The sequence below is a fragment of the Mytilus edulis genome, chromosome 9 (genome assembly GCF_963676685.1).
Source record: "Mytilus edulis chromosome 9, xbMytEdul2.2, whole genome shotgun sequence".
Lineage (NCBI taxonomy): Eukaryota > Metazoa > Mollusca > Bivalvia > Mytilida > Mytilidae > Mytilus > Mytilus edulis.
In genome coordinates, this window is record NC_092352.1 from 48,409,867 (window position 1) to 48,429,611 (window position 19,745).

Below are 19,745 nucleotides of genomic sequence, written 5' to 3' on the forward strand. Positions count from 1 at the left end.
CCAGATATTATTCATTATCGTTATGGATAAGTTTGGCAACGAGATAATGCAAATCTGAGACCTCAGTGCAAATCTCGAGGTGCAAATGTACATAGTTTTCTTGCGTTTAACAACACTGTGTTCATTACTATGATATCCCATAATTCATCCACTGTTACAGTACAATTTTCGTTTGAGCATTTGTCCAAACAGAATCTTAAATCATGAATGTAAATCCAAGGCAAACAAGGTAAATTAAGATTAAATTTACTTGAATTAAATGCAGAATTATATTTACGAAGAGACTGTTAAAAACGGGGAACGAAGAAACGTAAACAATGATGTTTCATTTGCAATCTCATAAAAATATTTCTCCGATGAGTTGGATAACCTCCTATCCACCGATATTTGTATATGTAAATTTTGATCAGTAAAAAATATAGAAAAATCTGCTATTATATATAGTAAAGTAATTGGAACTGATTTTTTCTTCTAAATTCTAAATTGCCCTTTCTGCAGTGACGTCATTTAGAACTGTTCTACAGTCCTGACTGATTTAGTCAGTTCTGCTGACAGTTCTACGGTTAGAACTGATTTGGTCAGTTCTACCTAGAACTGATCCTGACAGTTCTACCCTAGAACTGATCCTGACAGTTCTACCTAGAACTGATTTAGTCAGTTCTACCTAGAACTGATCCTGACAGTTCTACCTAGAACAGTTCTAGGGTAGAACTGTTCTAGCTAGAACTGTTCTAGGACAGGTTAGAACAGTTCTATGACAGAATATTCTGACAGTTCTAATGAGAGGTTAGAAGTGATCTCCACTGTAGGTGTATTTTCACTGATATTAACATCTTTACACAATTGACTATAATTAAACACAAATTTCCGGGTAGATTTCTTGTAAATATAACAAATAAGAGGTAGCCCAGTATTGTCGAAATATCCAGGAATTTGTTCTTTAACAGAATGGTCGTTAAATATACCGGCAATATTTACAAAATCAAAGCCTTTATTGACATACTTAATTTTAATAAAATGTTTTTTATGATCTTCAGGGCGATCAATTTTGGGAAATAATTTAGAATAACAATATGCCATAATAATTTGAACAATTTCATACTTAGGACTGCTATATGAAATTGTGTTGCAATCCTCCAAAATTTTATTTAACTTATTAACCGGTAACGAACAGAGTTTTGTTAACAGATAATGTCTGCCGTTGTTTTTTGAAATAGAAATTAGGTCCGAAATATTGGTATGATTGGCCCGAAATTTTCTTTGATTGCGATTTGTTCTACGACCGTGAGAACGTTTTTTACGAACAGTTTTAGAAACTATATCCAAAATGTTAACGGAATTGGTTCTAGATATATTACCAATTCCCATGATATTATCATTTAAAATATCTTTAAATACAGATAATAATTGTTTGCATAAAAATTGATTCCAGGATCCAGCAATAATGATGTTTCTTAAAGTAAAGAAATCGAAGGAAAACGGGTAATTTTTTGCCACTGATTCAATTGAGAAAAAAATCCGTGGTCACAATGTATTTAATGTTAATAATTGTAGGTCCAAGTACGGCCTTCAAGATGGAGCCTTGGCTCACCCCGAACAACACTCTCAGCAATCTCAGCTTGTTTTTGCATAAAAATTGCTTCCAAGTCCAAGCAATCCTTAAAGTAAGGAAATCAAAGGAAAAAGGGTGATTTTTAGGCATTTTACTGAGAGAAAAAAATATGGCGGGGGGCTGCGCCCCAAACCCCTCTCAAGGGGGCCTCAGTCGGCGGCCCCCAAACCCCTGCCTCCCCTGAATTAGAACCCTAGTTACGGCCCTGTTAAACTGTCAAATGACTGTGATTTTAAAAACAAATCTTGAGATCTTTTTGTAATATTTACAAAAAAAAACGGTGCGGGAAATGGACATGATTGCATTTCCGAATGCAGGAAGCGGGAATATAAAAAAAATCTGTTTTGAAAAAAGTAGGTGTGGGCGGGTCCGTCGAACAGGGAATTAAATTAGTGTGGCCTTAGTTAAGATGACTGGCGTACTTACTTATAATCCTGGTACCTGGATTACTATTATTGTAATGCTAAATTGTTTAAATATTTTGATAAGCATGAACACATGTTTTGAATAATACATCAAAATCATATGCTTTTGATAGTTAATAAATACATTGTCATTTTGTTTATTTTCTTTGGTTACATCTTCTGACATTAGACTCAGACTTCTCATGAACTGAATTTTAATGTGAGTATTGTTATGAGTTTACTTTTCTGCATTGGCTAGAGATATAGGGGGATGGTTGAGATCTCACAAACATCTTTAACCCCGCCGCATTTTTGCGCCTGTCCCAAGTCAGGAGCCTCTGGCCTTTGTTAGTCTTGTATTATTTTAGTTTCTTGTGTACAATTTGGAGTTAAGTATGGTGTTCAATATCACTGAACTAGTATATATATTTGTCTAGGGGCCAGCTGAAGGACGCCTCCGGGTGCGGGAATTTCTCGTTACATTGAAGACCTGTTGGTGACCTTCTGCTGTTGCCTCCTTTATGGTCGGGTTGTTGTCTCTTTGGCAAATTTCCCCATTTCCATTCTCAATTTTATTGAACACAAGGAACTGATTTTTCTAAGAATAATATAGCTCATGGTTGAAATGATATCTGCCTGCACAAACAGATGATGAAAATGAACATATTAACTTGTGTTTGGTTGTTTAAGTGTGTTCTTACGTGCACAGATATATAATGAGACAAAAGTCACGCATGCTATTTTCTTTCTAAAACAGTCCAAAAACAACAAAAAACAAACAAGACCACAAAGTTAAATTATATTTGATAAGTAACGTTATTTTGACGTCATATATAGCACTTCAAGTAAGTTGTCTTTCTCACTCGGACATGCCAATAAAATAGTCCGGTTTAAACCGTTCGTCAAGGAAAATCAAAACAGATGTTGAAAATTGTCCAAGGAGTTTTCATCATCAACAGTTATTATATTCTAGTTCTATATGTTAATGTTGAAAGTATGCTAAATAAATGACGTGTTCCAGTCATACAGTAACTCTTTCTTTATCTCTAAGAATATTGATGATATTCTACTGAAAACAATGATGTATTATAAAAAAAGATACATACATTGAAACATAAAAGCCATCAACGTACAAACTACTATCTTAGATATTGTACATACTTTAATACTTTTATCTAACATGGATTTAATACTTAATTGTCGTTGAAAAAAATGTTAAATTAATGATCAGACCTCAAGATATATTTTATTTCACAAATGATAAACAATAATTTTTCAGCTTAGATTATGGCAAGTTAAAAAGTGGCTCCTCCTTTGAACAAGGTTACCATACACAAACATATACTGTTTCTGACAGTGATAAAAGCATGGCTGCCTGTAGTATTAGTTTTAAAGTAACAGGTAAGCTACAAAGTCTTCTAGTCACGTGTTGTGAAAATGTATTTAAATAATATTCTGGAAAAATTAAAATGTAAATATTGTGAAACTACAACTAAATTCAATAATTATATATGTTTTTTCGTGAAGGGTTATAGCAAAACAGAACTCTCTTCTGTATTGGCTAGTGGTATATGGGAATGGTTGGGATCTCACAAACCTGTTTAACACCGCTGCAGTTTTTCACCTTTCCCAAGTCTGGTCTTCGTAAGTCTAGTATCCTGTTCATATTTCAGTTTATTCATATGTTTGGAGTTAGGTGTGACGTCCATTTTCACTGCACTAGTACACATTTGTAGGGGCCAACTGAAGCCCGCTTGCAAATTCGGGATTTATTCTCTGTGTTGAAACCTATTGGTTGTATTCAGCTGTTTTCTGATCCTTCGTGGGAATTTTGCCTCTATAACACATTCCCCATTAACTTTGTGAATTTTATTTTCTATTTGCGTTGAGTTCGAGATTGATGATCGTAAATATGTTTTGAATAAAATATTACCACTAAATATTGGAACACATAGGCGTCACTTCTCCAATGAGACCATGGTCAAAATCGCAGTTTTATATAATTGTCGTATGTGGCACATTGTTTTTAGAATTTAGGTATTGAAAGCTCTACACTTTGTTTTTCATTTGACCGTCTAACGATTTTAATGTGTTTAATGAGTTTTACAATCAGTGGATCGATGCGCCTGTCGGTAGACGTTTCGTCTCCGAGGGCATTACCAGCTGAGTAGTCGGCAGTTTTGTGTAAACCTACAATAGCATTGAGTATTTATGTTTTCTGTACATTGACTTTAAATGAAGTGTTTAATTGTTGAGAATTCTCAGATATTTCACCCTGAAGGGATATATTAAAACAGAATGAAAAATGGAAAAGTGTCAAAGAGACATCAACCCGACTAAAGAGCAGACGAAGGCCAACAATTAATTTTCAAACAAGCGAAAAAAATCCCGCACCCGGAGACGTTCTTCAGCTGGCTGAAACAAACATATGTACTGTGAGCTTTGCGCATTGTTGAAGGCCGTACGGTTGTTGCATTTGGTCTCTTTTGGAGAGTTGTCTCATTGGCAATCATACCACATTTTCTTTTGTTTTTGTAATTCAATGATAATGGACGTCATACTTAACTCCAAAATATATAAAAGATCTCTAAACAATGCTAAAACAGCGAAAAAATACCGCATCGTAAGGCGGGTTTCAGATGTTCATATTACTAAAAAAATGTGTACTAGTCTAGTTTGCCTGAACTGCATTTGGAACAATTTGTCGGAAATGTTGGTATTAAAAGATCAAGTTCTAAGTTTATTGCCCTTCTTACTTGCTGCATGCACCAATTAAAAGAACAAAGCAGACAAAACGCGAACAAAATCGAAGACAGACACTGTATCTTTGATAAGTTTTGTTGTAATTAACCGGATTTTTGTGACAAAAATGTCGGTTATTGATTTGGGGATGTACGGCGGGCGGCCGGGCGGCCGGGCGGTCGGGCGGGCGGGCGGCAATCAAATGTTGTCCGTGCATTAACTCATGAACCGTTCAACCAAAGCTTTTAAAATTTTAATATGTTATTCCTGACAACTATACGAAGGTCAAGTTCAATAATGGCGATTTTGACTTTTACCGTTCAGGAGTTATGGTTCTTGAAAGATTGAAAAATGGAGTTGTCCGTGCATTTACGCATGAACTGTTCTACCAAAGCTTCCCAAATTTTAATATGTTGTTACTAATGAAAGAATGGAGGTCAAGTTCAATAATGACGAATTTGACTTTTACCGTTCAGGAGTTATGGTTCTTGAAAGATTGAAAAATGGAGTTTCCAGTCGTGTCCCTGCATTTATGCATGAACTGTTCTACCAAAGCTTCCGAAATTTTAATATGCTGTTACTGATGACAAAATGGAGGTCAAGTTCAATAATGACGATTTTGACTTTTACCGTTCATGAGTTATGGTTCTTGAAAGATTGAAAAATGGGTTTTCCCGTCGTGTCCGTGCATTTTCTCATGAACCATTCAACCAAAGCTTTTGAAATTTTAATATGTTGTTACTGATGACAAAATAGAGGTCAAGTTCAATAATGACGATTTTGACTTTTACCGTTCAGGAGTTATGGTTCTTGAAAGATCGTAAAATGGCGTTTCCATTCCGGTTGTTGCATTTAATCATGAACCATTCAATCTAAGCTTTTCAAATTTTAATATGTTGATACTGATGACAAAATGGAGGTCAAATTTGATTTTGACAATTTTCACTTTCACCATTCATCAGTAATGGTTCTTGTGATATTGCCAGGACACAAATAAATGTTAATAAATCCGGTTTGCTGTCGTTGTGACAGCCTCTTGTTTTCTAATTAAGATAAATATCCTCAAAAAAATAAGGTGACGACTAAATTTCGTTTGTTTTCCATTACCGAATATTTTGTGCTTAATTATAAGCCATTGATCTTTTCAACTTTTAAGAAGTCAATTGTCTACATGTCCTAAGTTGTATTACTTCCATAGAGAAATCTATAATTTTGTAATTTGACACTTTTTCCTGAAATGAAACACTTCATAAATATGCCCGCAAGTACAACAGTTACTGTTTTTTGCTCAAACGAGGCATTTCTCATTAACTGTTTGCTTTTGAAGACGCAAAAGTTCTGAATTGCAATAACTTTGTAAAACCATTGAACAAGACAGTCTAAAGTTCAAAACAGAACTTGAAAATAGCATGTTTCAATGTTGTTTTTGCCATCGAAAATTAGTACTTCATATAAAAAATGAAAATGAGTATTCATATAAAAAATTGAAAACAACTCGTTTAATAATTTCATGCGTCCGAAGCGCTTTTCTGGATTTATCTTCATCAAAAACGCTCAAAGTCAAACATTTGAAATCCGAAGTTGTATAAGTACCGAAACCGTTGAAGAGCTATATGACAAAAATACCTAAAATCAATAGCCAAATTCACCTGAAGTCAACTTTGCCTTTAGTTTCCTAATAATTTTAAAATTTGTAAACGGAAAATTTTAGAAAGGTTTTTTAAATCATGTCAGTACCGGAGTACTGACTACCTAGCTGAAAATACCGTCGGGGAATGATAGATATAGGAAGATGTGGTACGAGTGCTAATGAAACAACTCTCCATCCAAATAACAATTTATAAAAGTAAACCATTATAGATCAATGTACGGCCTTCAACACGGAGCCTTGGCTCACACCGAACAGCAAGCTATGAAGGGCCCGAAACAAATAGTAATGTAAAACCATTCAAACGGGACAACTAACGGTCTAATCTATATAGATAGTTCACCAGCAGAGGTATCAACCCAGTGGTGTACAACATTGAAAACAACACGTTTAATAATGCCATGCGTTCGAAGCGCTTTTCTAGATTTACCTTCATCTGGAACGCTCAAAGCCAAACATTTGAAATCCGAAGATGTATAAGTACCGAAACCGTTGAAGAGCTATTTGTCAAAAATACCTAAAATAAATAGCCAAATTCACCTAAAATCAACTTTGCCTGAGGGAGTTGAAACCTTAGTTTCATAATAATTTTAAAATTTGTAAACGGAAAATTTAGAGAGGTTTATTAAATCAAGTAACTGGAGTACTGACTACTGATCTGAAGATACGGGTATGCATTATAAACTGATAAATAAGTAGTTGTAAATAGACATGTATATTCTGAAACTATTAAAAAAAATATTAATACGATAATAAAACTGTTGTCATGATAGAGACAAAGCAAACAAGTGAAATCACAATTTTATAAAAGCTGAACTGAACGAGAATTTTGAGCGATATGTTTTGACAATGCGACAAATGGTTTCTTTATAATGTAGTTTGCATATTTTCAAAATGGCTACCACTATGAGGAAAATCGTAGTTGGTAGAGAATATATGTTAAATTACGATTACAACATACTTAGCTTATTGCACATACTTATTTATCTGAAAACATACACATTTGTTTACATTTTCATATTTCTTCTTTCTTTTTTTTTGTTGCTAAAATGCAAAATAGAAATAAAATGTATAGCAATTGTTATATGTCACGGAGCACTTGTCTAACTCGTATTTCTTGGGGAAATGTTATTGTCCTTATTTTCCTGGTTAAGTATTCACAAATGAGTATTTGGTCAGTATGCTAATGTGAATTTGTTATCATATAACTATTCTGTGTGGGTTTTTTTTTTCCAGTAAATTACTGTCATGAGAGCTTGTATGTAAGAAATGGATATACTGACTGTAATCCTAAAGATAAGATTTTCGGAAGTGTATGTGATATTCATTGCAATAATGGGTATAATTGGACATCTAACAGTGTACTTAAAAAAGTTTGTGAAGGAACAAGATTTTCAAGTGGACTTATTGAATGTGAAAGTAAATATCTTTAAACTTTTATTTTGATTTCTTCAAATATTAATTTGCTTAAAACATATACGTTGAAACGCTGGTTGTAGAAAAACATGGTTAAAGTATATGAAACAGCTTCTGTGCAGGTCTGATTATTAAAATGGAAAATTAATTGTTAATTATACAATGATGTTTTCTTTTTCTTTTTTACTGCGAACATTATTTTTTGTAGTTGATATATACACGAACATAATCAAGCTAAGTCAGATATTTATGGAACGCCAAAACTGTCTTGTTATGACCATTTTTCATTATATGATGTGCACTTGTCATTATATGATGTGCACTTACCTTTATATGATGTGCAAACACCTTTATATGACGTCCAAATATGCTTATATTATGTCTAAACATCTTTATATGATGTCCAAACATCTTTATATGATGTCCAAACATCTTTATATGATGTGCAACTACACTTATATGATGTGCAACTACACTTATATGATGTGCATACATACTTATATGATATGCATACATACTTATATGATGTGCATACATACTTATATGATGTGCAAATGTACTTATACGATATGCAAATGTACTTATATGATGTGTAAATGTACTTATATGATGTGCAGATGTGCAAATATACTTATAGTATGTGCAAATATCCTTATATGATGTGCATTTTCCCTTATATTATGTGCAAACATCTTTATATGATGTGGTTGTGTCATTATATTATGTGCTTGTAATCTTATATCATGTGGTTCGGTTCACTTCATTATATGATGTCGAAACGTCATTATATGATGTGCTTTCATCGTCGTTATGGTCAATGAACATGATTACGATTAGAATGATTACTGTCTACGTCATTACTGATTCCGATCTGCTTCTGTAGAATTGATATAAATCCGGATCAAATCTTAAGTTATTTAAAAAGAGAAAAACCTTGACATGTTTGTTCCTCGATTTAAGATGAAAAAAATAACACCAAGTATTGATGGAAAATTGTCAAATTATGAATTTTAATCGATGGGTCTACAATAATGAATATACGGGATCTACAATAATGAGCATACAGTTAACTTATTACGTTTTAGAAAAACATCTTTAATCTTTTCAGCGAAAGTGCATTTTTAAGATAAAGTGAGACAGTGCATTTTAACAAAAATTAACGTTTCAAACATTTCGGCGGAAGATTAAGATCAATTAATGCAGGAGCTAGTTGAAGAATTTCCCGGCAGCGGCGAAAATAAGATAAAACAAATTGTGTGGCTCTTATTTATAGCTTGGTGTTCGGTTTGAGTAAAAGCTCCGTGTTGAAGGCCGTAATTAAACCTATAATTGTTTACTTTTTACACATTATGACTTAGATGTAGAGTTGTCTCATTGGCACTCATATCATATCTTCCTATTTCTATTCATTGCAAAAGACACCAATGAACTCAAAGTCAATTTTAAAAATATTTTATAACGATAGCTATAATATTATCCTCCCTTGCATATATAATTATACCGGTATGGATGATTGGTTGATTAATTTGTTGATTGATGCTTTTTAACGCCACTTTCAACACTATCATGCTAATTCGTGGAGGTGAGTTTATATTGATGGAGGAAGCCGAAGTCCCCGGAAAGAAACACCGACTTTCGGTAGGAAAAACTAATAATTCTATTTAATTGAGATTGGAGTCGAGCTTACCTGCCACGTGTGGGATTCGAACTCACAACCTACATGTAAGTGTTGACAGGCTATATACTTGGACCACTCGGCCACCGAGCCACCCCCCCCCCCCCTTTTCACCCCAAAAAAAGAAATGAAAAGAGATATGGAATGACCTTCAACTCGGTGCATGCTATTTGCTTGCATCTTTTTATTATGTTTTCATGCATTTATTGCACACTTACATGATTATGAATGTATGTTTGACGTCTAGCGGAAAATTGATGTATAAAAGACTATGTGGTATGATTGTCAATGAGACAACTCTCCAGAGGCACCAAATGACACAGACATTAACAACAACTATAGGTCACCGTACGGCCTTCAACAATGAGCAAAGTCCATACCGCATAATCAGCTATAAAAGGCCCAAAATGACAAATGTTAAACAATTCAAACGAGAAAACTAACGGCATAATTTATGTACAAAAAATGAACGAATAACACATCAACAGACGACAACCACTGAATTACAGGCTCCTGACTTAGGACAGGTGCATATACGTACAGGAAAATATTAATGTGAAATGAATATTAACCCTGTTTTGTAATAGACCGAGTCGGATTTTTAATATGCTACTTCGCAGAAATCCATTTCACCTTACGGTGTTACATTGTACCTGGACAGATTATTCTAATTCCGAGCCGAACAAGTCTTTGATTTTACTCCTTAGTTTAGCAGGGAAGCAGCAAATATCAATTTTGAATTCTTTGGTTTTGAACCGGCCGGAATTCGAACCTACGACCAGCAACACTAGAGGCTAACATGCTACCATGAAAGCACCGCCACTAGACAGTTACTCGTAATACAAAAGGAAAGCCGTTCAGATATACAACTCCGTAAACAGGGCTAACATACTGACCATTGATTTTTTTTAGGATGATTGCGAGTGAAATGGGGCATGTTTTTTTGTAAATGTTTGTTGAAAGATATTTTATCTTTTTCAGGAGGGAATCAAAATAATTGTTTCCATTGAAAATGAGAGAAAAAATAAAACAATAATGAAATTAAAAAAAGACTATATTATTTAAAAAAAAAAGTTTTTTCATTAAAGTCGAAAAATATGTTTGTCCTGGAACAAGGAAGTACACGTCCTAATGCCCACACTTCATGTTTACATCACGATGACCGTGAGGGCATTCCGATGTATTATCGCAACAGAGATTTGACTTTCGATTTTGACTGGTACATGTAACCGATCGTATTAAAACACAGACATAATCGAGTGCAAAATGACATTCTTTGTCACATTTTTTTTAGAACTTTTGAAATTAATGATATGAAAATGTTGCGTCGTTAAAAATATATTTATACATTTGTAAGTAATATATATGCACACGTACAAAACAATTGTGTTAACACATGCAGAAATAATATCTCAAGTACGTTTATGCGGGGAAAATGAATGCCTACATAAATCCATACTATTAGAAAATCCGAATTGTTACAGAAGAGTTTTCACCATGCACTTGCACTGCACTATTATTCGAACAGTAGAAGAGAATGCTATAGCATTTGGATCAAAATAATGTATACATGTAACTGTTATATAAAAATATTAATTTAATATATAACAACAAACCAGAGTATACTGATTTGTCTCACTACAATATGATTGTGATTACGGTGAGGTTGAATTCCCTGTCATTTATTCATCATCCAAGCACGAACTTGTCTCAGAAAAAAATATATCTCTGTCAGTTAACCTCACTTTCAGGTATTGAGATGTGATTTTCTTTTAGACAAGTGCGTGTGACCATCCACGAGAACTTGCGGTCATCCGATATTCAGTACTTCAGTCCTTTGATACTGTTTGTTCTAGTAAATATTACATCAGCCAATGAAATTCAGCCTTCACATTTTTGAAGGTGTAGATAAATCCGACAAAACCGAGAATCCCAAATGGTCTTTAAACAGAAAATAGAATGGAGCGTTTTCAGATCCGCGTAAGCATAGCATGGACATATATGTACCCAATATCTGTATTTTAATTAGATTTGTGTCTGCATGAACATAAAACACTGTATTTATTTTTTGTTTACTGAGGCCTGGTGGTCTCTGACAGATGGAGAGTTGTGTTTTCAATTTTTCTAAGTGAAGATTTACGGCGGTGACTTTTAATATTTAGCGTTTATCTATAAAACTACAATAGATTAAAAAAAATAATAGTGCAATGTGTCTGAATATATTCTATGGTAAATTTTAAGGTCCCATTTTGGGCAATTTTGGCTCTTATGAGTTTTGTTGTTTTATTGCCTATTATCTTGATACATGTACTTGTTTATAGAGAAACCTTTTCTTAGTAAAACAGTTTTCTCGTTTGAATTGTTTTACATTGTCATCATGGGGCCTTTTATACTGAATATGCAGTATGGGCTTTGCTCATTGTTAAAGGCCTTACGGTTACCTATAGTTGTTAATTTCGGTGTCATTTTGGTCTCTTGTGGAGAGTTGTCTCATTTGCAATCATACCACATCTTCTTTTTTTATATTATACATGTAAGAACAGATTTAAAAATAAGTAAATTATAATTATTGTCATTTTCAATTTTCATCATTGGTGGTGGGGGCGGGGTAGGAAAGATGGGAATTCCTCTATTTTTTTTACCGTGAAATAGGGGAAAAATCATTTACACCCCCCCCCCCCCCCCCCCTTAAAAAACCCACCAGAGAACAATTACAAACACCTTTCTCAATACAATTGTTCGTAATAACAACAACAAAAAAAACGCATTGAATTCCTTTTGCATTATATAAGTTTAAAATAGCACGTCAATAGTGGATCTAGAACTTTAAGTGTGGAAGTTGTTTGCGACTTGGAATTTAATTTGGATATGCCGGCTATGGTCTCATTGGTATTTATCACACCTTCATTCAATATTACTAGCTTCAGATTAAACATACTCTGTTAGAAGAAATTATTTTGTTAAAAAAATAAGGATTTAGATTTTAACAGATGAGGCTAAAATTGACGTCTTTCGAGTCAAAACTATTAATTTTTACGGGGGGGGGGAGTACGATGAGGGTCGAACCCTAAACAGTTATGGCAAGTATGGACATAACCATTCCAGCTTTATACAGGTCTGAATTTGAATTAATTCATTATTCAATATCTGACACATCATAGGTTTGTGACACATTACCTATTATATTGTCCAATATCCGAAATCTTAATATATTGCTAGATTCAACATATCAAAGAACCCTAAGAATTGCTTGTTTTAAGTGCCGTTTTTGGCCCCTTATTTCTAAAAAGTTTTTGTCTGGCAACAAAGTATTTACGGACAATGAACACATCGCAAAAACATTGTACTGCGTCAAATCTATAAATATAAACAATTGAATACCACCATTTTATTTTAAAAAAAAATCAAAATCAAAGGCTCCCTTAATTTCTTCCTATCCCCTCTTTATGGGGTTGCAAATGACCGGTCCATTATATATATCATTACTCAGTTTCGTGTCTTTCTTCAGAAAAGTGATATATAAAGACAAACTTCCACAGCTAAAATGATCAGTAAAGCAAACTTTACAAAACAATGAACATACTGGAAATTCATGTACTTACTTCTTTAAAAAAAAAAAAAAAGCCGCTAACGCAAGATATAAATGTATTGTCAAATATAAGCCTAGTACAATGAGCATAGAGCATGGCATAAAAGAATCATTTCTTTAATTTAATAACTTTAACTGTATGCCCATTATTGCAGACCTCGTATGTTCATTAATGTAGACCAATTGATTAAAACTAAACTTTGCAATTCACAATTTGACAATTTTCCAATAATATCTGGTGTGATTTTTTTCATCTTAAATCGAGAAACAAACATGTCAAGGTTTTTTTTTTAACATCTCAACCATTTTCCAAACCATAGCTACAGATTTGATCCGCGTTTATATATTCTGCAGAAGAAGAAAGGAATCAGTTATGACGTAGACAGTAATCATTCTAATCGTAATCATGTTCATTGACCATAACGACGATGAAAGCGCACCATAGAATGACTTTTCGACATCATATAATGAATTTAACCGAACCACATGATATAAGATTACAAGCACATAATATAATGACACAACCACATCATATAAAGATGTTTGCACATAATATTAGGGAAAATGCACATCATATAAGGATGTTTGGACATCATATAAGGATGTTCGCACATCATATAAGGATGTTTGCACATCATATAAGTATATTTGCACATCATATAAGTACATTTGCACATAATATAAGTATATGTGCACATCATATTAGGATATTTGCACATCATAACTGAATGTTTGCACATCATATAAGTATATTTGCACATCATATAAGAACATTTGTACATCATATAAGTATTAATGCACATCATATAAGTATATTTGCACATCATATAAAGATGTTTGGACATCATATAATGACAAGTGCACATAATACAAGCATATTTGCACGTCATATAAAGGTGTTTGTACATCCTATAATGACAAGTGCACATCATGTAAAGGTAAATACACATCATATAATGACAAGTGCACATCATATAAAGGTAAATGCACATCATACAATGAAAATGGTCATAACAAGACAGTTTTGGCGTTCCATAGATATTATATATGCATTATATGCATTAATGCAACATACACTCATTGGTGGAGTTAAATCTTAACATATTCAAAGTATTCATTTAAAATTTCTGAATATACAAAAATCAAACTAAGAGATTAACCCAAATGTATGTATAAGATAATTTGTGTATACAGACAAACACACTGCGTATTGAAATAAATATAAGTCACAGTGTTCAAGTACTGCTATATGGGATCGGGAAAGAATTCTAATGGAGAGGACACATACAAGGTCAATGGATAATCTCATTAATTGAATTAAAGAAATATTTCAAAACAAACAAAAAATTTAAACATGTTGTTAAAAGTGATGAACTTTATGATCAGTTTCTTAGAAAATCAAAGTTTATCAGTTTAAAGTGTTATCAACGCTAAAAAAGGAGATTGCTCTTCTACATTTAAATGAAATAAAAAAAGTAAAAAAAGTTATTTATATGAATGATTTCATTACAATTCTTCGAATCATGTGTTTCTATATAATGTTTCAAATGGCTCAATGTATTTAAGGTATTACACCCTTTGAAGTTAAAAGTTTGGCCATATTATACTTTTTCAACTTACAGTTTATCAGCGCAACTCCTCTGAAACCACACACCATAATTAAATATGTACAGACTCACATGAAAAATTTATCAGTTGACTTTAATTAGAGTAATTGTTTTTTTTTTAATTGAAAATCAGGTGACATCTGTTTTATCGTAGAAAAAACTGCTTTCCTTAATAGTGAACTATATTTGTTACGAAATGGACCATTTCAAATCTCTTCTCGCCTTTAAATAATAACTCGATTTCTTTTAATTTTGATGTCAAATTGTATTAAATTGAATTTATGATAAATCAAATAGCAGTCGAGCTAGATTCCAATCACTTATTCTTTATGAAATAGGATGATGATAGAAGATCTTTGATTTGTGCAGCCAATGTTTTTACTTTTACCTGTATTTTGTCCGTGAGCATTACTGAAATATATTTATTGTCGAAATACGCATATGATGCAGAAAATAGGTACTGTTGATATTATTGCCTTTTTAGGTGGAGGGTACTAGAAACTCATATTAAATTCTTTTCATATATTTTGACATCGATTATCACTGAGGAGGCATTAATTGATGATATGCATATCTTGGAATTAAGGTTTATATTATTACTTCAACCTGTTTAAACACGCCGTTAATTAACGTATACCAACTCAGTAATCAGTGCATCGTTACTACTATGAACATGGATCATTGGTGTTCGATGTTATGAAATTTAAAAGTCATGTGAATTTTCCAGTTTTTCCCTTGAAGGTTTCTTGTAAAATTGTCTAATCTATATCATTTAAAATATGCATCTGTTGTATATCTATTGAATAAAATTGTGTGTCTTAAAAAAATTCTACTGATTAATTTTATTATTAGGGTTGATCTTCCAAAATGATTCAGTTTTTGTATTTTAGGAAAGAAATGCAGTGCACCAATGAAAATTTGCAACGGCAACTTCACATGTACAAACAGTTTGTATGAATTCGAAACTGTTTGTTATCCAGAGTGTAATGAAGGGTACAAAACGGAAATGAACCAGCACATACAATGCATTGGAGATAGATGGAATGGAACAGAACACATAACATGTGAAGGTCTGAAAACTGTTTGTCATATCACCAATTGAAACTAAAACGTAAAAACGTAACAAAGTTTTTGTCCGATGACGTCGAAACAAATAAGAGTTTAGGTAGATTCATGGTATATCGGCATCTTAGATTATACTATCCCAGTATAAAATCAGTCTAGTTATTGCCCAAATCAGCAAATTTGGAGACAGATGTGCAATTCATTGGTTAGATAATTATTTGTGTAAAGAAAACTTGGTCATTAATTGTATCAATCAACAGAATTTAACAAAAATCAAATTATGTGTTTTTAGAATCATTTTTGTTTGCATATTAAGCCACTTCAAAGATATATACTGGACTGATAGGGAAATTTACTTGTAGCAAGAAAAAAAGTTCGGTGACACCATTTTCTATCTTTATTTCCTTAAAACATATTATAAATCTATCTTCTCACAATTCATCTAATTGATATTTTTTTATGCACATAAATGTATTTTTTGCAATTCTAAACTATTCTTACCTTAAAAAATAGCACGGATGACCATACTTTTTATTTTTATTTTTGAAAAAAAACATAGTTAAATCTTCTTTGTGGCAAATATAAGAAAATTTAACTCAAGAAATATATACCTATGATCTATCGTAACTAATTCAATAAAAACATAAACACGAGGAACACATGTCAAATAATTTGTATACTAGTACTCTAGTTTTAGTCTACATTATGAATACTCCATGTATTGCAAGTCTTTCATTTATTATCACATTCGTTATTCGTCAGTCGGAAATATATACGTGTATATACTGTCCACTTTAGAAATTAACGATAAGTTCAAAGATATATGTTAGTTTGATATACTGAAAAGACTTAACGTTTTTAGATATTCAAAACGGTATTTTTGAATTTCAACCGCATTGGTCGTTTCAAATGCTTGACTTGTGTTAAGAAATGTAAATACTGCAGAGCATGTCTCTTTCACTTCCTTTACCTTTAAGTTAAAAGCAACTATCTTTACCAAAATATGTTAATTTGCCACAATATGACAGTATAATAGTACTTCATTGTTGGGCATGTCACTCATAGTTCAAAATGTTTATGTTAGTTACAAGCAGCAGAAGATTACCGATGATCGAACTTCATAGATACAAATCTTAGCGAAAAATAAAGGACCACAAGGATTTAAAAGAAACAGTCGGTAGAAAAGGTAGGCTTCACCTGAGAAAAATGAACATAATTTGCTGTTAAATGGGCTGTTATGCCCAAATCAGTCAGTTATGAATGATATTTCGAAAAAAAATTACTATCCTTTATTATGAAACCACTTATCAATAAATTGCGAACATAATTATTTTTGTTAACGATTTCAGGGGCCAAATAGTGATAATTTGTTTCTTCCTCATACGGAAACACTAGAAGATGCAGTTTTAAACAGGCTTACAGAAATTCGCATCAAGATCGATTTTTGAAAGATTAACTTAATTTTTTTAAGGCAGAGAAGAATGTACGCTCTTATATATAGTGAATAAAACGAAACATTTCCACATATTCAGGGGGTTAATACCAGTCCTTTTAGTTTTGCTACTTGAACTTTCCCATTCATGCCATTGTATAAATACAATATAAATTGTTCCCAATAGACTTTGTAAATCTGATCTCCATTTTTTTCTTTTCAAAGACAATCATGAATAATATTTGATTAATTTAGCTAAACGAAAATTTTAAATCACAGTGATAAAAATGCATTACCTTTACTTCAAATACTGTATATGTTCCATTTTCCAGGTGATCTAATTGAAATATGGTTTAATTTGAACTTTTATTCTTTGAGATTGATGAGACAAGACAAAAAAGAAGGCATGAAAAAGTCATATTTTAAACAAACTCTACAAGTGCGTTTATGTTTGATGTGTTTTGATCATTTTTATTATATTTAGACGCAGAACCACCTGTATTTGATAACTTTCCTCGCTCCATTGTCCGTTATGCTGATAGAGGAAGTGATACTGCAACTAATGTTACTTGGGATGAACCAATCATAATGGACAATGCTCAAAAAGGCGAAGCATGTGGGGATCGAAGTAAACCTTCATTAAAACAGGTTGGAGGGTCGCTACCAAAATCAGACTTTTCCAAAGGCTCTCATCTAATCAAATACGAAGCAATAGATGGAAATGAACAGACAGCTTCTTTCAGTTTTAACATCATTGTCGAAAGTAAACTATGTTAATTTTGAAAAAATGTAATGTCCTGCCTAAGTAAGGATTGTTTGGTATTTTTGGTATGTGTGTCCGTTCGTTTGTTAGTCCTGTAACGGGCTATAGTTTGTAGGTCGAGGTAGTGCTATTTGTTGACATCAAATTTGAAACACATATTTATCCAATTTAGTGTTTGATTATATTTTCCTATTGTTCGTGCGAGGATAGTGTCATATTCCATTCTTGTTTTATGAAATGTTTTGTTTTCAATTGTTCTCCTATAAATAAAATTATGCTTGAAAATGAAATGAGGAGCAACTTGCGACCCAATGACAGAGACATCTTCCAAGAATTAGTAAAAATTCAGACCTTTTAGTAAATAAAAAAAATGAAGGTGACATGAAAAATACAAAATAATTCAAACAAAACAACCAACAGTTAATTAAAAGTATCTGTTTGTTTTTTAATGTCAGACATTGATTAAGAAAGAACATCTTGTGAATTATAAGCTCCAGATTTTGACTTACATAAGCACAATTCGGATAGATGTGTTACTGCTTTTTAAGTTGTATGCCCAAATCTTGTTGAAAAGAAACATTTTTATATATTTTGAATACAGAACTTTATCAAAATCATGGAAAATATATCTGGGTACAATAACATGAGACTTATTTTCATCTTTACTAAATTGTTATTTACAGCTATTTCGTGTGACCCTTTGATGCCAGCAGACAAATTCTTAATATCCCGATGTCCAACAGGATACACTTATGGATCAACATGTTATTTCACTTGCTTCCTCAGCTATATTCTTAATGGGAGCAAAAGTGTCTCTTGTGAGATAGATAAAACCGGTAAACACGGAATATGGGCTTGGGCTAATGATACGGAATCATTCTGTGAAAAGCTAAGTTAGTATATCTTGTTTTTATAAGAATTTATATATTAGGTTATAGTCATAAGTCATCAGATTTCAAGAATGACATTTTTTAAGTAGCACATGTGTAATAATCTAGAATAAAAAGTGTTGGGGACACTTTTTATACCCTGACTATTGTTGAATTCCAGATGTATTTTTACATTGCCTTAATTTCGTAGAAATGTAAGATAACATATCAAGTATTGCTGTGATATCATACATGGGTACAGTTATGTGCACTCTGTAAATGTTTTTTTTTTTGGTTCAATATTTTGTTTGTATTTCGTGATGACGACGATTTCTGAAGAAAAAAAATTATCGTTCAAATGAGGATAAAAAAATCGTCTGTTCCAATTTCAATAAAACATTTATCATGAATCAGATTCATGTTACTAGTTTAGAATTCTATATCATTTAAACGTCTTTCCACTTTTCTGTATTCTTTGTTTTTACCGCTCAAAACCGTTTCTTGCGGCTTAAAGTAGGTTTTTTTTTCGCAAGATGTCGCTAAATATTTTGAATATTGTTTCGAAAAGTTATTGCGTTTTTAAGACTCACTCTCTTTAGCCGAACATTTTTCGTCGTAAGAGTTTTTTACTCTTGCACTGTTTTTCTTGTTTGTGTATCTCCTCTGAAACCCAGAAAGATAACGACAAAATTCATTTTTCTATATTTTTTGTTGCATTATCAGGATTTGTGGCTGATTTTGGATCGCACAGATCGTTCAAATCTTTTTATAATAGGAGTTTTCCATATTAACCAAATATTTAGTTATGTTTTTTGTAACTCACAAACCGCAAGTTGTCTCAAACTTGAGTCTTTTTAATTGAGGTCATTGGGTCCTTACTTAGAAAAGGAGGTCAGATCAATAGTTATCAAAGGTACCATGCT

At 32.5% G+C, this 19,745-nt stretch overlaps 1 protein-coding gene across 1 annotated transcript in view; it reads left to right on the forward strand.

The window, feature by feature from the left end:
• Window positions 1-1,444: 1,444 nt before the first annotated feature.
• Window positions 1,445-19,745, forward strand: part of LOC139489343 (sushi, von Willebrand factor type A, EGF and pentraxin domain-containing protein 1-like) — a 58,817-nt gene continuing 40,516 nt past the window's right edge. Inside the window, exons 1-5 of the mRNA XM_071275652.1 lie at window positions 1,445-1,482; window positions 3,296-3,417; window positions 7,643-7,825; window positions 17,675-17,953; window positions 18,637-18,846. Of these exons, the coding sequence (XP_071131753.1) occupies window positions 1,445-1,482; window positions 3,296-3,417; window positions 7,643-7,825; window positions 17,675-17,953; window positions 18,637-18,846 (832 nt within the window). The remainder of the gene's footprint in view (window positions 1,483-3,295; window positions 3,418-7,642; window positions 7,826-17,674; window positions 17,954-18,636; window positions 18,847-19,745) is intronic.